Source organism: Panthera onca, chromosome B1, assembly GCF_046562875.1.
Source record: "Panthera onca isolate mPanOnc1 chromosome B1, mPanOnc1 haplotype 2, whole genome shotgun sequence".
Classification (NCBI taxonomy): Eukaryota; Metazoa; Chordata; class Mammalia; order Carnivora; family Felidae; genus Panthera; species Panthera onca.
The window spans coordinates 122985418-123011341 of NC_138342.1; the positions used below are offsets into that span (position 1 = coordinate 122985418).

Sequence of the window (25924 nt, forward strand, 5' to 3'; positions counted from 1 at the left end):
TTATTAATAAGCCCTCCCGTATTTTTTATTAAATGTCTCTATCTCTTATACTAAGACCCTGTTGTTTACATGAATGTTTTCCTTATCAGACTAAAGCACAAGATTCAATACAGTACCTAGTAAATATTGTTATTATTTCTTTGATTCCCTCCTTTTCTTTTAATTCCTATCCATGTGTTTTCCTCTCTTCTTCCATTTCCAGCATCCCCCAACTATATTCAGATTAATTTGCTGATCCCAAATGAGTCGTGGTTATAGATTTTTTGGTGACCCTATAGATCACCTACCATGCTTCTTACTTCAAAGAAACAAAATGAAAATGACAATAAAACTCTTTGTGGAACTCACTGAAAGAACATCAGATATTCTCCTGAGTGAAAAAGTGACACCTTTTTTTTTTTATAGTAGCCATGCAAGTTAGTACTCCTTGCCAGAATAAAGCATACACATAATTATTTTTTAAACTTTACTATTTAATGGATTAAAGACCTAAACATGAGACCTGAAACCATAAAACTCTTAAAAGAAAACACAGGCAGTAATCTGTGGGACATAGGCCTTAGCAACATATTTATGGATTTGTTTCCTCAGGCAAGGGAAACAAAAGCAAAAATAAAATATTGGGAGTACAACAAAATAAAAAGCTTTTGCATAGAAAAAGAAACCATCAATAAAACAAAAAGGCAATCTACTGAATAGAAGGTATTTGCAAATGATACATCCAATAAGGGGTTAATACCCAGACTATATAAAGAACTTCCACAATTCAACAGAAAAAAAAAAAAATCTGATTAAAAAATAGGCAAAAGAGATACATGAAAAGATGGTCACTAATCATCTGGGAAATGTTAGTCAAAATCACAATGACTTATCACTTCACACTATTATCAGAATGGCTATTATCAAAAAGACAAGAAATAACAAGTGTTGGTGAGGATGTGGACAAAAGAGAACCTTATAGATTGTTGGTAGGAATGTAAATTGATGCAACCACTGTAGAAAACAATATGGAGGATCCTCAAAAAATTCAAAATAAAAATATCATATGGTTCAGCAATCCACTGTTGGGTATTTACCCAAAGAAAACAAAAACACTAATTCAAAAAGATATATGCACCTCTATGTTTATTGCTGCATTATTTACAATAGCCAAGATATGGGAGCAACCCAAGTGTCCATCAGTAGATGAATAGGTAAAGAAGATGTACTATATAAATACATACACAATGGAATATTACTCAGCCACAAAAAAGAATGAGATCTTGCCATTTACAACATGGAGGGACTTAGAGGCTATAATGCTAAGTGAAGGAAGTCAAACAGAGAAAGGCAAATACCATCTGATTTCACTTATATGTGTAGTCTAAAAAATAAAACAAACTCTTAGATATAGAGAATTGGTGGTTGCTATGGGGGAGGGGATAAGGAGGATGAGTAAAATAGGTGAAGGGGATTAAGAGGTACAGACTTTCAGTTCTAAAATAAATAAGTCATGGAGATGGAAAGGTACAGCATAGAAAATATAATCAATAATACTGCAACAACTTTGTATAGTGACAGATGGTAACTATACTTATTGTGGTGAGCATTGCATAATGTATAGAATTGTCAAATCACTGTTATACACCCTGAAACAAATAGAACACTATATGTTAAGTATACTTCAAGTAAAAAAAAAAAAAAAAAAGATCTAAAACTTTACTATTCAAGACTTCAGTCTACCAAGCAATACAAGAACCACCCAGGAATCTTTCCTAAACATAAGAGCCAATTTGGGTAAGTTCTGTGGCTAAATAACCATCCTCCTAAAAAGTAGTAGATATAGGGGGAAAAAAAGAAAAACCATACAGAATCAAATCTACTCATTTTAAACCATGGAAAGAAAACATGTTTAAGCTCCTTTAAAATATTTTCATATACAAAGAACAATTTTATACATTTTAAAAATTTTTATGAGACATATTATCATCCCTCAGAGAATGCTTCTGTGTCAGACACAAATTTAAAAAAAAACGTCTACTATAAGCAGCACTAGCATTAGAATAAATAGCAGATGACACTGGTAATCTCTGACACAATATCGGGATATAGAGAACCCTGGGATTAAAAGTATTTCATGGAAGTAATTATGACACAATTAACTATATTCCCCAAATCAGAATGGTTCTCATCAGATATCTAATGCTAAGCCTATTTTGACACTATTTTTTTAAAAGGCCCAGTATTAAAAGAATAAGCTTCCTCTAGAGAGAGGGGAAAAAAAAGAATAATTTTGGCCTATTAATTGATAGAACATAGTACTGTTCCCAAACATGCAATAAATCATTACTCTAACACATGACCACTATACGAAATAATAACTTGGTTATTAAAAATGGTGTATCTCTTAAAATACTCAGTTCAATTGTTTTTCTTTTGATATAATGAAAAATTTAATGAGGGGCTTCAAATACTTTTTTAATAATGTAAAATATGTGAGCTTTATTATATGTTAAAGAAAATAAAAATAGTATGACCCAAAATTTATTTGTTAAAGTTACAATAAAATACTCTCCAATGCATACAAAATTGCAAAATAACTGATGTTTTTTCAATAAAGATTCCAGATATAATATTTACTGACAAGATAAAACAAAGGTACGTTTAATGACTTTTGTTCTGTGTTAAGGTCACCTTATTGAACGATACATCATGAAATCAATAGTTGTACATCTAGGAAATTTGCCAATGGAGCTCTCTTCCACTGGTGTGTATATTTTAATTTGTCTCATGTGGGTGTCTCTTCCATTTTGGTGATTGGCTAGAACAGCAATCTGTATCATGAATGTGCGAGTGGGCTTCTTATGATTATCAGTTAAGGGAACGTGAATCCAGCCACTTGGTTCCACCAATTCAAGTTGCTGCCAAGAAAACAAAAGTGGGATTATGTTTTCACCCGATGAACATAATTTATTACAATGAACACATTCTAAAGTTGACTTATAATTAACATTTTGCTCACTGAGAGAATGACAGTATGATAACAACCATTACTAGTTATTTGGCACTTTTACACCATAGTCCATTTTTACACTTGCTAATAAGCACTCTACATGTACCATCTTAGTAGACAAAATAAAAACAGACATATGCAGTCTTAGGGTTTATAGAAATCTGTATAACACACAAGTTTAGAATTAGACATGTATAAACATATACAGCCAATGGAAGACCATGTTGATATAAGTGGGAAAAGAATCTAACATTATGCTTCAAGTATATTTTGTTTCAAGGACCATACCTAATATACACAAACACATTCAGATTCTACATAAATTACAAGAATAACAAAAGAAAATCAATCCTTAAAAAGCCATCAGACAAAGCTTTTTTCCTTGAAAAATAGTAAGTGATTTATGTAGCCTGGATGATATTCTAAACCTAAAATCTAGATTTTTAATATAAAATGCTAGATAAAAATTTTTAATTCTTAATAAGAAATGCCAGGCAAGTTTGTTTTTAATTCTTAATTTTATTTTAATCAAGAGTCCAAACTATCCTTCCTTAACAAGGGAAAGAAAATCCTAAGTCAAAAGATAAACCTAAATTTCTAAAATTTTTGCTAAAGTTATGAAATAGTTTTTAAAACATAAATACTGATTTCTAAATTATTTTAATTATTGAACACATATAAACTATATATATCACAGAGAATACAGGCTTATCTTATCAACGCAGCCAAATAGAGGTGTCAGAGAATCTAAATGTGGATTCCATGAGTGACTCTAGCAAAACAATTAAGTAAACACACCACTGTATCTTCTTTCCTTCCCTTTTTCCCTTCTTCCCTTCTTTCTTTCATTCGTTCTCATTTTTCTCTTCTTCCTCTCCCTTCCTCCCTCCAGCCCTTTCCTTCCTTCCCTCTTTCCCTCCTTCCTTCTTTCATTCATTTTTTTTTTTTTTTTTTATGGAGGAGAAGGGTGGGTAGAAAAAAGTAAAGATGGGACAAGAGAAAGAGAACAGGAATCTTTAAAAAGTAGCTATTTTTAAGACTGAATAATTTCCTCTTTTTAACCATAGAACATAAGAATGAATAAATCTCTACTCCTTGTGGTATTTGCAGTCAGTGTTTTGTTTTGTTTTTTATAAACTTCCATTAGCACTAACTTAAAATGAAAGAATCAGAGACCAGATATATCTGATTTCCATCACTAACCTTTTATTCATTCAGGTAACAAAATAGTTACTGAGTAGTTAAAATGTTCAAGGTATTTTTCTAAGTAAAGTATAACATGAATAAGGCCTTGTTCCTAACCTTAAAAAAAAGCTCAGAGCCAGAGGCGCCTGGGTGGCTAAATTGGCTGAATGTCCAATTCTTGAGTTCAGCTCAGATAATGATCTCAAGGTCATAGGACTGAGCTCCATGTCGGGCTCCCTGCTCAGTGTGGAGCCTGCTTGGGATTCCCTCTCTCTCTCTCTCTCTCTCTCTGTTTCTCTCTCTCTCCCTGCCCTTCTCCCCTGCTTGTGCTCTGTCTCTCCCTCTCTCAAAAAAATAAAAAAAAATAAAAAAAAAAAAAAAAGCTCTGAGGCAGACAAACAACCTCTCTGACTTCAATCAGTTTCTTCAAGTATATATATTTTTAATGTTTATTTATTTTTGAAGCAGGCTCCAGGCTCCACGCTGTTAGCACAGAGCCTGACACAGGGCTCAAACCCACAAATGCGAGATTATGACCTGACCCAAAGCTAGACGCTCAACTGACTGAGTCACCCAGGTGCCCCAGTTTCTTCAAGTATAAAATAAAAGGATTGGACAACTTATCATCCAGTGTCCCTTCCAGGTCTGACATTTAATAATTCTAAATAAAAGAAGAAAGATATGGAGGCAGAACAATGGGCTCCCAAAGATATCCATGTCCTTCTTCAAAACCTGGGGTTATTTTAACTTACATGGAAAACAGGGCTTTGTAGATGTGATGAAGTTAAAGATTCTGAGATGACAAAATTATCCTGTATTTCCTGGGTGGGCCTAATGTAATCACAAGATTCCTTGTAAGAGGAAGACAGTACACCCAGAGAAGGAGAAGTGATGGTAGAAGCAAAGGTTAGAGTGATGGGACCATAAGCCAAGGAAAGTTAGGTAGCCTCTAGAAGCTGGAAAAGGCAAGGAATGGTTCTCCCTAGAAATCCCTAGGAAAGTAGGCCTCTTGCTGACACCCTGATTTTAATCTGTAAGACCCATTTTGGACTTACGTCCTCTAGAACTGTAAAATAACTAATTTGTGTTGCTTTAAACTACTACATGTGTGATGATTTGTTATAGTAGGTAAAGGAAACTATTATAACAGATATTTGTGGGAGTACAGAGAAGGGAGAAAGCATATCTGGTAGGAAGAATCCATTCTCAAGGTAAATGTACTATAATGAACCTCAACAATGCACAAAATGTAAAACTAAGATTCTAAATTCAACTCCTTACTAATAAGAATGTTTTTGACAAATTTAACCATTATTTCTGATAGACTCAGTGTTATTTTCTTAGCATATCTTAAATGCTTCGGTGTGCTGAAAGTTATATTAAGATTTTATAGCATAAATGCTTTTTGGCATGATATGCACAGCATTATAAATGTAATAAATTATTCAATAAATACTATTAACATTGCTTCAGAACATATCATAAGGCTTACTGATATCTATTACTAAAACTACATTACAAAGTACATACAGATGTTAACATCTTTCAAATGGTTTCATAATCAACTATATTGCCCAGAAGTCATAAATTTCAATTCATGTGTCTACTGCAGCTCTACTGTGGGCAGTTTAGAATTCTCAGAGTCATCTCTAGAAAGTTCTTATTCTGATATTGTCATACCTTAGATTACTTCATAGATTCAAAAAACTCAAGTACATTAACTAATTGGCATTTAAATAAAAACTTTTTAAAAACCCGTAACAATATACAGTATATATAATTCTTATGTTTTTATAAATGTTTGGTTAAAAGATGAATATACTTTAAGCAAAAATTATAATATTTTTATATTTTAATCAGAAAATCAATGAAAGGTAAAATTTTGCCAATTTAGCTTTCTTTTTTCTCCATTTCTGGTTTACCTCAATAAATGAAAATTTCATCACCATTACTATACAAATTTTTTCTATATTTCTCCTTGTTCTTTCTTCCTACCATCTCCCTTTTTGGCTCTTTTCTCTATATATTCACTCACTTAACATTTTTTTATTGGCCTATTACACACCAAAAATACCATTAGCTGTACATGTAGGGTAGGGGCTGGCAAATTTTTTCTGTAAAGGACCCAAAAGTAAACATTTTAAGTGTGGCCATATCATGACTGGTCAGTCTATCTTTGCAGAGTGAAAACAGTTACAGGTATTATGAAAGTGAATGAGTGTGCCTATGTTCCAACAGAACTTTATTTACAAAAACAAGCCACTGGCCAGAGTTGGCCCTGGATTACAGTTTGCTGACCCCTGACATAGGGAGTAGTTACTGATGGAATTTACCCTCAGAAAGGTAATATAACTTCATAAAATAGAAAATAACTTGTATGCCCCCTGATTCAGCCTGGAGTCAGGGGGCATACAAGTTATTTTAAGAGAGAATTCAGTAAGTAGGAATCAAGTTGTTAACTAGAGAAGTGAAGAGGCCAAGAGAACGAAGGTATCATGGAGGGAACAAGTACAAGAAGTTAAATTCTAAGGTTGGGGGAAGAAAAGAAAAGAGACTGAGATTATCAAAATGGGGAAGTTCAGAAAAGGAGTCCTGTGGATTTGAAACTCAGATCCCTGAGGAGGGAGCTGTTTGGCTGGTGTTTGTGCCCCTGGAGGAAGAGCCCTATGGGGCTGGCGTAGGGAACTCTTGAGGAGTGGGAGCTGACTGCCTTGTGGTGCTGACATTTCTGACATGGGGTTCATTGGGCTGGTGCTGTGAGTGTCAGAAAAACTGCAAACTGGAATCAGGTATAGCTATGGGGAGGAAATGCTGCTGTGAAGAAACACTACTAGGATGATGGAAAACAAACAGGACACAAAAGGGAGCAAGTCTCTTTTTCCTCTTCCTGCCATGCAGTCTCCCTCTAGTGCACCCTCTCACCAGAGCTTAACAGATATGCCAGGGCTCCACGCTCATCGAATGTTACTGAGCAAATATTACATGGCAAGCAATGTTCTAGGGACTGAAAAAACAAAACAAAACAGTGGCAAATAAGACAGATCACACCTGAAAAAAAACTACTCAGAGAAATACAAAGAGATAGGATTTAAACATAAGACTTCAAGAAGTCATAATAAAAATGCTAGTAGTGAGGAAGAAACAGACAAAAAAAGTCAAAAAGAATAAATCAAATGCTCATAAAATAAAACGTAAATGTCAATAATAATTCCTCAAAAAGAATGCTCATGATAATAACAGCAGCAACTTCTTACCTAGCACATATTATGTGCCAGGTAATACCCTAAGTACATTAAGTATATTAATTTATTTAATGCTAGCAATGTGGCAGATATTATTATTATTCTGATTTCACAAATAAAACAACTGAGTCACAGAAAGTGTTAACTAGTTTTGATGAGGTCACACAGCTGGTAAGTGGCAAAGCGGTGAATGAAACAGGCAGTGTGATTCCAAAAATTGTGCTTTTAAATACATAATGTGTTTTACATAATGTAAAGATAATAATCTGGTAGTAATTTTTTTATCTGAAATCCTATATTATATAAATAAGACATGAATTAAATGAAATGAAATATGGCAGGAGAAAATTCGCCACTAATCTCCTTATCATAATGCAATTTCCTTTACATCCTACACGTAAATAAACATATACACATATGACCTAAAGGGAATTATAAAAGGTAACAATAATAGAATTAAAAATAGAATTTCTGGGGTGCCTGGGTGGCTCAGTCAGATAAGCGTCTGACTCTTGATTTCAGCTCAGGCCATGGTCTCACAGTTTGTGGGATCGAGCCCCGTGTTGGGCTCTGTGCTGACAGAGCAGAGCCTGCTTGGAATTCTGTCTCCCTCTCCATTCCCCTCCCCTGCTCGCAATCTCTCTCTCTTGCTCAAAAATAAATATTTTTAAAAAAAGTAATCTTAAGGAAAAAAACCAACACAAATTTAAAAAATGGACATACACCTGTACAGACTAAACACACACACACACACACACACACACACACACACACACACAAATGCAATGGGCCAACAAACACAGGAAATTGTTCAATCTCACTAATAAATATATATATATATGTATATATACATATAAATACATATATGTGCATATATACATATAAAACATATATATGTATATATATATAAATACACATATATGTATATGCATATATATAAAGCATCTATCACATTGGCAGAGATTAAAATAATTAAGAACACGAATTATTGATGAGAATAAGGGAAATGTACTCTCATGGACTGATATGGAAATTATATAGGTATAACCTTTCTGAAGAGTAATGTGGCAATACCTATCAAAATTTTAAATGTAACTATTCTTTAACAAAACAACTTCACTTCTGAACTATAGAGAAATACTAAAGAAAAGGGCACAAGGATTATACATATATATAATAATATTCATAACTGAAAATAAGTTAAATGACTACCAATAGAAGAGTGGCGGTGGTATCCAGCCCCCAAGAAGACCCTGAAGACACTCTTAAGTAACCTCCTCCTACAATGGCTTAGGGTTGGTTTTGTGTAACCAACAGAGTATGTTACAAGTGACAATGTGTGACTTTGCAGATAAATCATAAAAGGCATTGTAGCTTCTTCCTGGATCTTCTGTATCACTCCTTCTGGGAGAAATCACCTACCATGACATGACGACACTCAAGAACCCCACAAAGAGGTCCATGTGGAGAGAAACCTAGGCCCCCAGCCACCAGTTAGCACCACCCTGCTGGCCATGAGTGAAACACCTTAGAAGTGGATTCTCCAGGCTCAGTCAGCCTACCTGACATAGGACTGTAACTGCATGAGAGACTCCAAGACAGAAATGGCCAACCAAGCTTTTTCCAAACTCCTGAACAGAAATCATGAGAGATAATAAATGATTACTCTTGTTTTGGGTAATTTGTTACACAGCAATAGGAAAGCACAGAGTGGTTAAATAAATAATGGTCCATCCATATCCTGGAATATCCTATAGCAAGTAAAAATGATGTATCTCTTTACATATTCGCAGTAATTTGAAGCCATCTCTGGTTAATTTTAAAAAGCAAAATACTAAACAATGGATTATATGATTATATATACACATATATATACATACATATATACATATTTATTTTATTTTATTTTTTTAATTTACATCCAAATTAGCAATTAGTGCAACAATAATTTCAGGAGTAGCTTCCCTAATGCCCCCTACCCACTTACCCAATCCCCCATCCCACAACCCCTCCAGCAACCCTCAGTTTGTGCTCCAGATTTAAGAGTCTCTTATGTTTTGTCCCCCTCCCTGTTTTTATATTATTTTTGCTTCCCTTTCCTTATGTTCATCTGTTCTGTGTCTTCAAGTCCTCATGAGTGAAGTCATATTTCCCTGATAATGAGTGATGTTGAGCATTTTTTCATGTGTCAGTTGGCCATCTGGATGTCTTCTTTGGAGAAGTGTCTATTCATGTCTTTTGCCCATTTCTTCACTGGATTATTTGTTTTTTGGGTGTTGAGTTTGGTAAGTTCTTTATAGATTTTGGATACTAACCCTTTATCTGATATATCGTTTGCAAATATTCTCCCATTTTGTCAGTTGCCTTTTAGTTTTGCTGATGGTTTCCTTCGTTGTGCAGAAGCTTTTTATTTTGATGAGGTCCCAGTAGTTCATTTTTGCTTTTGTTTCACTTGCCTCCGGAGACATGTTGAGTAAGAAGTTGCTGCGGCCAAGATCAAAGAGGTTTTTGCCTGCTTTCTCCTCAAGGATTTTGATGGCTTCCTGTCTTACATGGAGGTCTTTCATCCATGTTGAGTATATTTTTGTGTATAGTGTAAGAAAGTGGTCCTGGCTCATTTTTCTGCATGTCACTGTCCAGTTTTCCCAGCACCACTTGCTGAAGAGACGGTCTTTATTCTATTGGATATTCTGTCCTGCTTTGTCAAAGATTAGTTGGCTATATGTTTGTGGTCCATTTCGGGTTCTCTATTCTATTCCATTGATCTGAGTGTCTGTTCTTGTGCCAGTACCATACTGTCTTGATGATTACAGCTTTGTAATAAAGTTGAAGTCCGGGATTGTGATGCCTCCTGCTTTGGTTTTCTTTTTCAAGATTGCTTTGGCTATTCAGGGTCTTTTCTGGTTCCATACAAATTTTAGGATTATTTGTTCTAGCTCTGTGAAGAATGCTGGTGTTATTTTGATAGAGGTTGCATCGAATATGTAGATTGCTTTGAGTATTATTGACATTTTAACAATATTTGTTCTTCCTAACCAGGAGCATGGAATCTTTTTCCATTTTTTGGTGTCTTCTTCAATTTCTTTCATAAGCTTTCTATAGTTCTCAGTGTATAGATTTTTCACCTCTTTGGTTAGATTTATTCCTAGGTATTTTATGGGTTTTGGTGTAATTGTAAATGGGATAAATTCCTTGATTTTTCTTTCTGTTGCTTCATTGGTGTATAAAATCAAGAATGAAAGAGGAGAGATCACAACCAACACAACAGAAATAAAAACAATAATAAGAGACTATTATGAGCAATTATATGCCAATAAAATGGGCAATCTGGAAGAAATGGACAAATTCCTAGAAACATATACACTACCAAAACTGAAACAGAAAGAATAGAAAATTTGAACAGACCAATAACCAGTAAGGAAATCAAATTAGTAATCAAAAATCTCCCACAAAAACAAGAGTCCGGGGCCAGATGGCTTTGCAGGGGAATTCTACCAAACATTTAAGGAAGAGTTAACACCTATTCTCTTAAAAGCAGTTCCAAAAAATATAAATGGAAGGAAAACTTCCAAACTGTTTCTATGAAGCCAGCATTACCATGATTCCAAAACCAGACAGAGACCCCACTAAAAAGGAGAACTATAGACCAATTTCCCTGATGAACATGGATGCAAAAATCCTCAACAAGATATTAGCCAACCGGATCCAACAATATATTAAAAAAATTATTCACCACGACAAAGTAGGATTTATACCTGGGATGCAGGGCTGGTTCAATATCTGCAAAACAATAAATGTGTTTCATCACATCAATAAAAGAAAGGACAAGGGAGGAGCCAAGATGGCGGAACAGCATGGAAGCTTTTTGTGTGTCCTGCGCCCATGAAATACAGCCAGACCAACCATCCTACACACCTAGAAAACTGATCGGAAGATTAACACAACAATCTGCACAACCTGAACCACAGAATTCAGCAGGTACACGACACAAAGAGCTGAACTTGGGGAGCAAGAAGCTGTGAAAGGTAAGGAACCCCTTTTGCAGACGAGGAGAGGATGGAGACTGGGGAGGGGGGAGCATATGGGAAAAGCACCCCTCCCCAAAAGTAGCTGGAGAGAAAGTGGAAAATTGGAAACAGCCACAGGGACTAAACTAAAAAGGGTGAAAGGAGAAAGGAGAGGGTTTAAATTCCATTGAGACTGTAAACAAGGGGAGCGCAAAGTTTGCAACTACGCAGCTCGATACCTGGCGATGCTCTGGTGGGAAGGGCAAATCCCCAGGAGCAGAGTGGGGTTCAGGAGGTTCTCGGGCCACACAGAGAAAAGTGGTTCCACTGCTGGAAGGACATTTGGTAGAGACTGTTAAAGCCACCTGGTCCTAGCAGACACCTGATGGCAGCCACATTCGCTGGTGCTGGGGCAAGGCCGTTGAGGGTGAAGCCTGTTGCCAGATGTGTGTTGCGATTTTCCATAATCCCTGAAACGCTGATGCTACGCTGTCTCGCAACCTTTTTTTGGGGGCAGGCTGGCACCCGGCCGCAGTCTCGGGGCACCGGCAACAGCAGGGTCCAGTGGACGTTCCAGGGTGCTGATGACATTAGGCCATTGCTCATTCAGCCATTGCTCAGCAAGACCCTCCCACAGAGGGGCGGAAAGGGTCAAAGCCGCAGTCTTTTGGAGTAAGGGGCCAGGGAAACAGCCGCATCTGAGACAAAACTTGGGAGAGAGGTACTGCCTGGGGCCTGGTCACTGAGAGTGGAAAAGCAGGGAGTGGATGAGAGCTGAAGAGGACCTTCAGGAGGACCTGTGTGCAACTGCTGATCTGGGAGAACAGACTGGGTAGCTGGGTAGCGACATTTTCACCACTCCCGCACATGTGCACATGCACCTACAAGCACTGCAACAATCTACACCAGTAAGCTGGCAGCGCCATCTAGTGGAGAGTGGAGTTGTTACATTGAGCCCCGCCCAACTGGGCCAACTTCTCTCTTCAAGGACACAAACCTCACCACTGGCTTAATTTATGGACTATAAAGAGGTACATGGACTGACCTCTAGGGGAAAACGAAGCAATTTCAGTCCTACTTCAATCTGTTAGCAGGTTCATGTATTCAATTCTTTTTTTTTTCTCTTTTTCCTTTTTCTGTTTTACAATTCTTTTTCTTCAATACAGAAAGAGAAAAAACTCATTTTATTTTCAATTTTTATTAAAAATAGGTCTTTAATTTTTATTTTATATTTTTTACTTTTGTGTAAATTTTTTCAAATTCTACTTTACTTCCATCATTTTATTTTAGTCTACTTCAGTGTACTCACCTTTTCAAATTTTCAATTTCCTTTTTTTTTTCTTTTTTCTCTTTTTCTTGAATGTAGAAAGAGAAAAACTTCATTTTTACTTTCAATTTCTCTTAAAAATATTTTTATTTAATTTTTATTAGTATATTTTTGCTTTCATGTAAATTTTTTCAAATTCTATCTTACTCCCATCATTTTATTTCAGTCTACTACAGTGTATTCATTTTTTCAAATTTTCAAACGATTTGTTTTCTTTTTTTATCTGTTTTCTCTTTTTTGTTTCTTTACTTTTTTCTTAAATACAGAAAATGAAAAAATTCATATTTCTTTTTAATTTTTTTAAAAATATTTTTCTTTAATTTTTTTCTACTATATTCTCTACTTTTGTGTATATTTTATCCAATTCTATTTTACCCACATCATCTCATTTTAGTCTACTTTAGTGTATTCATTTTTTGAAATTCTCAAATGATTTCCTTTTTTTTTTTTTTCATTTCTCTAATCTGTCAAACCACTTTCAACACCCAACCAAAACACACCTAGGATCTAGCATCATCTATTCAATTTGTTTGTGTGTGTAAGTTTTAATCTTAATATTTTTTTAATTTTAATTTTTTTAATTTCAATTTTTCTACCTCATTAATTCATTTTCTCCCTTCAAAATGACAAAATGAAGGAATTCACCTCAAAAGAGACAGGAGGAACAAACAACAGTCAGGGACGTAATCAACACAGATACAAGCAAGATGTCTGAACAAGAATTTAGAATCATGATAATAAGAATACTAGCTGGAGTCGAAAATAGATTAGAATCCCTTTCTGCAGAGATAAAAGAAGTAAAAAATAGCCAGAAATTAAAAATGCTATAACTGAGCTGCAATCACGGATGGATGCAGTGGCGGCAAGGATGGACGAGGTAGAACAGAGAATCAGCGATATAGAGGACTAACTTATAGAGAATAACGAAGCAGAAAAAAAGAGGGAGATTAAGGCAAAAGAGCACGATTTAAGAATTAGAGAAATCAGCGACTCATTAAAAAGGAACAACTTCAGAATCATACGGGGTTCCAGAGGAGGAAAAGAGAGAAATAGGGGTAGAAGGGTTATGTGAGCAAATCAGAGCAGAAAAGTTTCCTAACCTGGGGAAAGACACAGACATCAAAATCCAGGAAGCACAGAGGACTCCCATTAGATTCAACAAAAACCAACCAAAAACAAGGCATATCATAGTCAAATTCACAAAATACTCAGGGAAGAAAACAATCATGAAAGCAGCAAGGGAAAAAAAAAGTCCCTAACCTACAAGGGAAGACAGATCAGGTTTGCAGCAGACCTATCCACAGAAACTTGGCAGGCCAGAAAGGAGTGGCAGGATATATTCAATGTGCTGAATCAGAAAAATATGCAGCTAAGAATTCTTTATCCAGCAAGGCTGTAATTCAAATTAGAAGGAGAGATAAAAAGTTTCCCAGACAAACAAAAATTAAAGGAGTTTGTGACCACTAAACCAGCCCTGCAAGAAATTTTAAGGGAGACTCTCTGAGGGAAGAAAAGATGGAAAAAAAAATTATATATATACACACACACACACCAAAAGCAACAAAAGATTAGAAAGGACCAGGGAACACCACAAGAAACTCCAACTCTACAAGCATCATAATGGCAATAAATTCATATCTTTCAGTACTCACACTAAACGTCAATGGACTCAATGCTCCAATCAAAAGACATAGGGTAACAGAATGGATAAGAAAACAAGATCCATCTATAGGTTGTTTACAAGAGACCCATTTTAGACCTAAAGACACCTACAGATTGAAAATAAGGGGATGGAGAACCATCTATCATGTTAATGGTCAACAAAAGAAAGCCGGAGTAGCCATACTTACATCAGACAATCTAGACTTTAAAATAAAGACTGTATTAAGAGATGCAGAAGGACATTATATCATAATCAAGGGGTCTATAGACCAAGAAGACTAACAATTGTAAACATTTATGCGTCAAATGTGAGAGCACCCAAATATATAAATCAATTAATCACAAACATAAAGAAACTCATCGACAGTAATACCATAATAGTAGGAGACAACACCCCACTCACAGCAATGGACAGATTATCTAATCAAAAACTCAACAAGGAAACAATGGCTTTGAATGACACATTGGACCAGATGGACTTAACAGATATATTCAGAACATTTCATCCAAAAGCAGCAGAATATACATTCTTCTCCAGTGCACATGGAACGTTCTCCAGAATAGACCATATACTGGGACACAAATCAACCCTACGTAAGTACAAAAAGATCGAGATCATACCGTGCATATTTTCAGACCACAATGCTATGAAACTTGAAATCAACCACAAGAAAAAATTTGGAAAGGTAACAAATACTTGGAGACTGACGAACATCCTACTAAGGAATGAATGCGCTAACCAAGCAGTTAAAGATGAAATAAAAAAGTAGATGGAAGTCAATGAAAATGATAGCACCATAACCCAAAACCTCTGGGACGCAGCAAAGGTGGTCATAAGAGTATATAGCATATACACATAAGAGTATATAGCAATCCAGGCCTTCCTAAAGAAGGAAGAAAGACCTCAGATATAAAACCTAACCTTACACCTTAAGGAGCTGGAAAAAGAACAGCAAACAAAACCCAAAACCAGCAGAAGACAGGAAATAATAAAGATTAGAGCAGAAACTAATGCTATCGAAACCAAAAAAAACAGTAGAACAGATCAATGAAACCAGAAGGTGGTTCTTTGGAAGAATTAACCAAAATTGATAAACCACTAGCCAGTTTGATCAAGAAGAAAAAGGAAAGGACCCAAATAAGTAAAATCAAGAATGAAAGAGGAGAGATCACAACCAACACAACAGAAATAAAAACAATAATAAGAGAAACTATTATGAGCAATTATATGCCAATAAAATGGGCAATCTGGAAGAAATGGACAAATTCCTAGAAACATATACACTACCAAAACTGAAACAGGAAGAAATAGAAAATTTGAACAGATCAGTAACCAGTAAGGAAATCAAATTAGTAATCAAAAATCTCCCACAAAAACAAGAGTCCGGGGCCAGATGGCTTTGCAGGGGAATTCTACCAAACATTTAAGGAAGAGTTAACACCTATTCTCTTAAAAGCAGTTCCAAAAAATATAAACGGAAGGAAAACTTCCAAACTGTTTCTATGAAGCCAGCATTACCATGATTCCAAAACCAGACAGAGACCCCACTAAAAAGGAGAACTATAGACCAATTTCCCTGATGAACATGGATGCAAAAATCCTCAACAAGATATTAGCCAACCGGATCCAACTATACATTAAAAAAAATTATTCACCAAGACCAAGTAGGATTTATACCTGGGATGCAGGGCTGGTTCAATATCCACAAAACAATTAACGTGATTCATCACATCAATAAAAGAAAGGACAAGAACCATATGGTCCTCTCAATAGATGCAGAGAAAGTATTTGACAAAATACAGCAACCTTTCTTGATAAAAACCCTCAAGAAAGTAGGGATAGAAGGATTATACCTTGAGATCATAAAAGCCATAGATGAATGACCCAACGCTAATATTATCCTTAATGGGCAAAAACTGAGAGCTTTCCCCCTAAGGTCAGGAACAAGACAGGGATGTCTACTCTCGCCACTGTTATTCAACATAGTATTGGAAGTCTTAGCCTCTGCAACCAGACAACACAAAGAAATAAAAGGCCAGGAGGAGGTCAAACTTTCACTCTTTGCAGATGAAATGATACTGTATATGGAAACCCCAAAAGATTCCACCAAAAACTGCTAGAACTGATTCATGAGTTCAGCAAAGTTGCAGGATATAAAATCAATGCACAGAAATCGGCTGCATTCCTATACACCAACAATGAAGCAACAGAAAGAGAAATCAAGGCTACAATAGCCAAAGCATGGAAAGAGCCCAAATGTCCATCAATGGATGAATGGATAAAGAAGGTGGGTGTGTATATATATATATGTATATATACGTATATATGTGTATGTATATATATGTATGTATATATACGTATATATGTGTATGTATATATATGTATATACATATATATATATATATATATATATATATATATACACATACACGATGGAGTATTACTCAGCAATAAAAAAGAATGAAATCTTGCCATTTGCACCTAGTGGATGGAACTGGAGGGTATTATGCTAAGTGAAATTAGTCAGTCAGAGAAGACAAATATCATATGACTTCACTCATATGAGGACTTTAAGAGACAAAACAGATGAACATAAGGGAAGGGAAACAAAAAGAATATAAAAACAGGGAGGGGGACAAAACAGAAGAGCCTCATAAATATGGAGAACAAACTGAGGGTTGCTGGAGGGGTTGTGGGAGGGGGAATGGGTTAAATGGGTAAGGGGCATTAAGGAATCTACTCCTGAAATCATTGCTTCACTACATGCTAATTTGGATGTAAATTTTAAAGAATAAAAAATGAAGTTAAAAAAAGAAAAAAAAAAAGGACAAGAACCATATGATCCACTCAACAGATGCAGAGAAAGCATTTGACAAAATATAGCAACCTTTCTTGATAAAAACCCTCAAGAAAGTAGGGATAGAAGGATCATACCTCGAGATCATAAAAGCCATATATGAGCACCCCAACACTAATATCATCCTCACTGGGGAAAAAATGAGAGCTTTCCCCCTAAGGTCAGGAACAAAACAGGGATGTCCACTCTTGCCACTGTTATTCAACACAGTATTGGAAGTCTTAGCCTCTGCAACCAGACAACACAAAGAAAAGGCATCCAAATTGGCCAGGAGGTCAAACTTCTACTCTTCACAGATGACATGACAATCTATGTGGAAACCCCAAAAGATTCCACCAAAAAACTGCTAGAACTGATTCATGAGTTCAGCAAAGTTGCAGGATATAAAATCAATGCACAAAAATCGGTTGCATTCTTATATATATATATTTTTTTAAAGATTATTTTTGTAGGGATAGAGAAAAGTCTAAGGATATTCACCAAAATATAGACAATATCTGTAATGGTGAGAATATGGATCATTTTCATTTTATTCTAACTTTATGTATTATGCATGTTTTTCTCAATAAACATGTATTTATCTTATTTTAAAAGCTATTTTTCATTTGATGGTAGGAGGAAAAATTTCTGAAAGTTTCAACACCTGATCTTAATATCTCATTGACAGTACTCTTTTCCTCCACGAATAGACTCATCCTTCTTGCTGATTTCAACATCCATAGAGACAATCCATTTAACAATTTGGATTCTTCTTTCCTGAATTTGTTCACTTGCAATAATTTTGATATCTACCTTAGTTGTGCCTCCCACAGTCATATTCTGTACTTGATCATGAGTGGTAGCTGCAATATAGCTGAATGTTGACTTAAAATATCCCCATCTCTACAGGCTCCTAAGATACTGGCTTTCTCTAATGACCCCATGGCAATAGTATTAACCCTAGTGAAAGAGGTAGACAATTGATGCTATCTATTGTTTTACTACTCACTAATCATTCAATCTTAGTTCCTACTTTATCTCAATGACATCCCATAGTTCATTATAATAATCAATCTCTTTACACACTTAAGATTCAATGCCCCTCTCTCATTGTTTCTTTTTTTTTTTAAGGAAAATAACAATCCTGGTTAAACCCAACTCTCTGCTTATTCTATGCCAATTTGAAGAAAAACAAACAAACAATGCTAACTGGTTCTCACTTTATTTTTAATTTATTAATATTTGTTTATTTTTGAGAGACAGAGGGCAAGTGGGGGAGGGGCAGAGAGTGAGGGAGCACAGAATCTGAAGCAGGCTCCAGGCTCTGAGCTGTCAGCACAGTTCCCACTGTGGGGCTTGAGCCACCCAGGTGCCCCAGTTCTCACTTTAAATTCAAGATGACAAGTATATATTCAAGTGTATATTTAGCACCATGCATAATTCCTACTATATCCTTTTAGAAAATTTGCTTTCACTGTCTCTGGGATAGCTGTTTCTAGGCTTCTCCTCAAATCCTAACACCTACTCTAATCTCTCTCTGAGCTATTATCTTATTTCACTAAGAAGACAGAGGCAATCAGAAAAGAAAACAAAAACCTTTCTTCCCATCAGCTGTTATACAGTAAAAAAAAACTTTTCTGAGGCTGGTTCTTCTGTCTGTCTCAGATCCCATTTCTTCTTTTCCAACCAAAGACTCTGCTCCCATCATAAACATTGTCTCTCCAAATCATTTTCTCTTCTCTACTGGATCACTGTCACCAGCATTCGAATATGCCACAGTATTTGTCATTTTAAAAATTAAAAATAAAACAGACCTTTCTTAATCCTATCTTCCTCCACTTGCTGCCCTAATTCCCTTTTACTGCAAAATTCCTTTAAAGTTCTGTTTTTGTTTTTGTTTTACCTGCTAGTTATCTTTATCGCATTCCAATCTGAATGACTGGAATCATTGGAATCATTTCAGTGGTTCCACTGAAACCAATCTTTGACCAATCTGGTCAAAGTCACCAGGGACCCTCTCAGAAGAGTTCTTTCATACAGTTTATTATTGTATTTTGGATTTTATCTAATGACTTTACTTAATGATCCCAACCACAAGATCTATTTGTATTTAAAGTTTTAAGGTTAATTTTAAAGCTTTATAATAGTATTGTAGTTTAAAAATAGTTTTGTACACAAAATATGGAACATGGTTTATAAAGATACTAAGAGAATGTTAATATATTACAGAGAAAATGAGTGGTAACTTGGTAAAGATACATAAATTTAAAGATGAATAAAGTCAAGCTTTATTAATGTTAAGCTAAATAAAATACTTGAAATTATGTGCTTAAAAACACATCTACCTGAGTGAACTTTACTTAGATGCTTTCCAAGACAAGCCCGTGATGAGACCACATCTGGAACATCTTGACTGCAGCCTTCTAAGATCCTGGGCGGAGGATGCAGCTAAGACTCTTGACTCACAGAAACTGTGAGATAATAAACATGTGTTGTTTTAAACCACTACATTTGTGGTAATATGTTACACAGAAGTAGAAAAGTAATACATAAGGGCATCAGATGAATAATGAATACTGAAAAGTGTATATGAGACTAGTGAAAATTCCATGTTTAAAAAGGTCGAGGGTTTTACAAATATTTGTAACTAACCCAAAAAGATATAACAAACTGTGACAATTCCCAGTGTTAATTTGGAATAAACATTTCTTCAATATTTCGTTATTTGACCATAATCTTGTTTGTCCAATTTAATCAGCTTCTTATAAAATATGTGTTTTAGAGGCAACCTACATAGTAGGTATTCCACCTAGTGGCAGGAGAAGCAATGTAATGGACCACAACATCAGCACCACTGCCAGACCAAAGCCTATTAAGTCACTTCTGAATAGGAGCTACCACATTTCCTTAATATTCCTTCTTTAATATCAGCTGCTGTGCTGCAAAGACTACAATGGTAAAAACTATAGGTAAATAGAATCCATTAGAGTTTCTCTATGAAATTATCTTTCAGCCTGGCTCTGGGATTCTGCTTCCTACACCAGCCTCTTAGTCGTTACCTCTACTCTGGCTATGATTTAAGAGCAGGTGTACCCCTCCAAGGATACACTGATTAACTCCACCATAAACAAAACTTACATTAAAAAAAAAAAAAAGAAGTGATTCATCAATAAAAACCATGTAAAATATTAAGTACAAAGTTGTTTATATGTCTTTTGCTGTTGCTAATCACATATCCCTGGAAAAATTAATGAATAAGGAATAACTACTTAATAGTTGTCTCAATAAAATTGTCCTCTACTCTCCACTCTATCTTTTCCTCCTTCATTAACCATAGCTGTGACTTGATAAAATTCTATAGAATCTCAATGAGAACTGTCAACACAAAGCAACAGATTCTGGAATTTTAACTATCCTTTCACTTAAGAAGGAATAGAACCAGTTGACAGCAATGATGACCTACTTGTAGAGAAAAAAAAAAAAAGTCTAATATGATCCAAAAGAAACTTCAGAAGTTCCAAATGTGCTAAAAGTTAAGAATACCACAAAAGCAGCTTAACAAGTTAGAGGGAATCCGACTCAAATAGCTCAGTATGGAAAGCAAGCTCTTTTGCCCTAGTGAGGAAGGCAACTACGTAAGAAGGTGACTTTGAGGTCAAAACCAGTCAACTTGTCGCAGATGGTCAAGACATTCATTTTGGATAGTGAGAAAAAGTTTCTATACAGAAACATTTATTCCAAAAATTGTTCCTAGAAAGTTACAATTACATAGCTTAAATGGTCTTAAAGTGTCCTAGTTTTTTTTTTTTTAAAAGAGGTCTAACAAAAACAAAAGAACCAGTAGAGTGTCCTACTAATCTACACAAACAATTTTGAATAAATTTGAAATTAATGTCAATTAAGAACAATAATTTCATCAAAAACCTAAAGTGGGAAAGAAATGTTAAGAAGAAACTGCGGAAAAACTTTTGACAACAACAAAACTTGGAAAGCCAAGTTAACCAGACTTAACTATCATTTAAAAAGAAATCTCGTAAATATAAATACATGCACATACACGAAAATTATGCTTTAGTTTTAGTTTATGTTTTAGTTGTAAAGGAGGGCTAAAAGTCTTAGCTAATGAATAATCAGGAAATGATAGGAATAGGTAAACATATATAGTATAGTGGAAACAACATCAGACCAGATGTCAAAATAAGACCAAGATCTGAATTTCACTTCTAATCTTGAGTTTAGGCAAATTACTTATCTGTGCTAAATGTTTACTTCCCCAAGTGTTGAATCATGTGAAATTGTCATTTTAAAAAATGTTTATTTTTGAGAGAGAGAGAGAGAGAGAGAGAGAGAGAGAGGAGGGGCAGAGAAAGAGGGGGAGAGAGAGAATGCCAAGCAGGCACTGTGCTGCTCAGTCTCATGAATCATGAGATCATGACCTGAGCCAAAATCAAGAGTCGGATGCTTAACCAACTGAGCCACCCAGGCACCCCGGAATTGTTATTTTTGTAGATCAAAAATAAAAGGAGGATAATTTTACTTCTGTATACTTTTTAAGCTTTCCTCATAGGAATGTTGTAATATAACAATAGAACTGTCATTATTGCTCAATCCATAGGACACTTTAGTTTGAAACTTCTTATCCTTTCTACATAACCAGAGGCAAAATCTTAATTGAAATGTTCTCATGGCCTCTGTGATTTCACCTTCTTCAGATATTCTTCCTACCTTTCTCTTCTTTTCTTTGTCTTTCTGGAAACTCCTTGGCTGTTCCTTAAGTGTTGTATTCCTCAGAGTGCTGTCCTAAAACCAGTCTCACAACACAGTTTAATTTACACAATTGTCTTACATAATCTTGTCCAGACCCATGACTTCAGATACCTCAAGTGGCCGTATGCTAATGACTTAAAATTTTTTATCTCCTTTGTAAGAGACAACTTCTGAAGGGACCAGCAAGGGACCTAGGAAGGCAAGGCAAGATAGAAAGATTCTACCACAAAAGCCACATAAGAAAGGTCTAGACTTTAAACGTGTCTCCTTTAAACAGAAGAGAATGGAATAGTTTGTGGTAGACCAATGTTCCTGCTGAAAATAACTGCAGGTAAAATACAACCATCATTATAGAGTTATCAGAGAGCTGCTAAGCAAGAAGAACTAGAGGGGGCCAGGATGTTGGGGAAGAGAGAATCTCAGAGAGGTTACTGGTCTTCACCTACTTCAATCATGGGCAGGGGGTGGGGCATTTATTGATTCTGGGATGAGACAAGATGCTGAGAATTGTGGTCTTGCCCAGGCAGAGAGTTGCTTCTTGAAGCCAGAGAAACATGCGGGGTTATTACTAGAAGTGTTTCAGAAAAGACAAAATTAGAGACTTCAAAAGCTTCAAGCACACATCTTTCCCCTCAAAATATTTGCCACACTGTGAAACTGCCTGAAATGGGAGGCTGAAGGGATAAGCAAGTGGTCTCTGAGAGCAGAACAGAGTTTCTGGTAATCTCTCAGGGCCAAGGAAACAAGTACTAGAGTCTAGAACGTGCCAAGGGGAAGGAACCCAGTGAATACATCAGGCTCCTCAAAGAAAGCCCTGAACAGCTGTGATGTAGGAATATTAAAGAATAGAGGTAGACAGAACGTTACCAAAACTACAACACAGCCCCAACTCAACTTGGAGACTGACAGGAATGAAGCTACCCAGTCTACTGCTCTAGCCCAGGAAAAAGCGAACTCTCCCTGAAGAGAGAAAATAGAGAGCAGCACTGTCCAGCAGAAAAATAGTGCAGCCACAAATGTGACCCATGTACACAATTTGAAATTTCCTAATAATTACATTTTCAAAAGTCAAAAGAAACAGGTCAAATTAATTTTATATTTAGTATATACAAAATAACACTTCACCATGTGATCAATATAAAAAGTTGTTAATGGGATACTTTACATTATTTTTTGTTGTACCAAAAAATTCAGCATTTTACAATTACGGCATACCTCAATTAGGATTAGTCACATTTCAAATGCTTAAAATTAAAAGTCACATGCAGCTAGTGGGACTATATGAATAGCATAAATCTAGACCTGCAAAAACATTTTCTCCCAATGTCCAGCAATCAATGAAAAATTGCTATTAATATGCCTAAGAAATTAAGAGGCCAACATGAAGAAAAAAGACAGAAAATAGAAAATGAAAAGATAAATAATTTCATGTGAGTATTGGAATATATTTTTAAATATAAATTATAGAGCTGAAAATAAAATATCTGCAATCAAGAATTCATCAGACTGATTAGTAAATTATCTATAGGAAAAGATAAAATGGACATATTCTTCAAAAAAATTATCAAAGCTAAAAAAGAAGAAATAGAAAATATGATTAGAACTGTGCCTGTTAAGGAAACTGCCTCATAATTTAAAATCTATCACAACACTCCAGTTCCAGATGATTTTGACAGTCAATTCTTCCAAAAATTCAAAGAGAAAAGTGTATCAATTTCGCACAAAGCCTTAGAGAATAAAAAGAGGAAGAACGCTTTTAACTGTTTCTATGAAGGCACCACAAGATTAGTTCCAAAACTTGGTAAGGACATTAAGAAAGAAAATTACAGACTAATCTTTCTCATGACAACAAATAAAAAATTTTAGAACAAAATATTAGTAAATCAAATCAAATGATAAAGATAAAGGATAATATATCACAGGCAAATGGGGTTTATTCCAGGTATACGAGGTTAGAATATCATTTGAAAATTAATGTAATTGACTTCACCAATAGAAGAAGGGAGAAAAATAATACAATCACCTTGGTGATGCAAAAACAGCATTTCAAAAATTCAATACCCATTTATAATTTAAAAACCCTTAGCAAATAGGAACAGAATGCAATTTCCTTAATATGAAAAACAGCATCTTTCAAACAAATAACCTACAGGATTCATATACAATGGTGAAATCTTGAAAACTTTCTCAGTGAGATTATAAACAAAACCAGATTGCCACCACTTCTATTTAACATTGTACTGAAGGTTTTAAGCAGTGAAATATTGCAAGGAAAATGAAAAGAAATGGAGGAGAGAGAAGTAGAAGGAAGGAGACAGGATAAAAAGGATGCCAAAGGAAGAAAAAAATAACATTATTTGTAAATTATATGACTGCAGATCTAGAAGATACAAAAGAATCTATTAACTATTAGAATTAATAAGAAAATTTAACAAGGTCATTGGATACAAGGTCAACATAAAGGTATAACTAAAAGAGCAGGTAATTAGTGGAAAGATATAGTAGACTAATGGAACAGCTAAGAGACTTCAGAAGCAGACCCACACATTTACAGCCATTTGATTAATGTCAGAGATGACACTCTGGTGCAGTAGAGGAAAGACGGTCTCTTCAAATAATGATGCTGGATATTCTGGTCTTCCATTTGGGAGAAAAAACATAATATTGACTCCCACAATTCCCACCATAAACAAAAATGAGCTCCAGTTGGATTTAGATCTAAATATCAAAGGTAAAATGTCAGGGGCGCCTGGGTGGCTTGGTAGGTTAAGCGTCCGACTTTGGCTCAGGTCATGATCTCACGGTCTGTGAGTTCGAGCCCCGCGTCGGGCTCTGTGTTGACAGCTCGGAGCCTGGAGCCTGTTTCAGATTCTGTGTCTCCCTCTCTCTCTGCTCCTCCCCTGTTCATGCTCTGTCTCTCTCTGTCTCAAAAATAAATAAACGTTAAAAAAAAAAATTTAAAGGTAAAATGTCAGAAGCTTTTTTTAGAAGAAAATAAAACATGTTTGTAAACTTGGAGTAGATAAAATTTTTAGGACACAAAAAGTACTCATCGATAAATATTGATCAGCTATCTTAAAACTAAGAACTTCTGTTCATTAAAAGACACAATTAAGAAAGTGGAAAAAACAAGCCACAGACTGGAAAATATGCCTATCTCCAGCAAAGAACACCTATCTCGAGAATACAATATACACATATATAATATATAGATATAGATATAGATATAGAGATATAGATATACACACAATATACAAAGAGTATATACCCAACACATGTTCAACAGTGTATACTCAAATGTTCACAAGAGTACTAGTTTTAATAGCCAGAGTATCCAAATACATATTGACAAATAGATTAAAAAATTGGAATAAATCACAAAATGGAATATTCTACAGTCAACGAGAATGAACAATCTACAACTACCCAATTACATAGATAACTGTCACAAACATGTTGAGTAAAAGGAGCCAGATGCAAAAAAGTACAGGCACAGGGCACCTGGCTGGCTCAGTCTGAAGAGCAGGCCACTCTTGATCTCAGGGTTGTGGGTTCAAGCCCCATGTTGGGAGTAGAGCTTACTTCAAAAAAAAAAAAAAAAGTATAGGCACAATATGATTCCATCTTTATAAAGTAAAACATCACAAAATAAAAACAAAAAGATTTTAAAAACGCAGGTGAGAGTAATCCATATTGTTACAAGTCAGAATAATGATTAGCTTTGAGGAAGCATAAGGAAACATAAAGAGGGTTTCTGGATTTTTATTTGGTTGCTGGTTATATAGGTCTGTTTAGTTTGGGAAAATTCAGTGAGCTTTTCACTTATGATATATGGACTTTATTGTTTCAATATAAAAATTTTAAATTAAAAAAAAAAAAAAAAGACCCAGACCTTTCTGCTCTGT

The 25924-nt window shown here is 35.3% G+C and overlaps 1 protein-coding gene across 3 annotated transcripts in view; it reads right to left on the reverse strand.

The window, feature by feature from the left end:
- Positions 1-2614: 2614 nt before the first annotated feature.
- ANAPC10 (anaphase promoting complex subunit 10) overlaps positions 2615-25924 on the reverse strand; it is a 106109-nt gene continuing 82799 nt past the window's right edge. For 2 of the 3 annotated variants that reach the window (XM_060654064.2, XM_081795571.1), the window contains exons 5-6: positions 8982-9050; positions 2615-2900 (exon numbers count right to left, since the gene is read on the reverse strand). In XM_060654064.2, coding sequence (XP_060510047.1) covers positions 2670-2900; positions 8982-9050 — 300 coding nt within the window. In that variant the 3' untranslated portion in view covers positions 2615-2669. The remainder of the gene's footprint in view (positions 2901-8981; positions 9051-25924) is intronic. The other variant, XM_060654065.3, reaches the window with a different exon arrangement.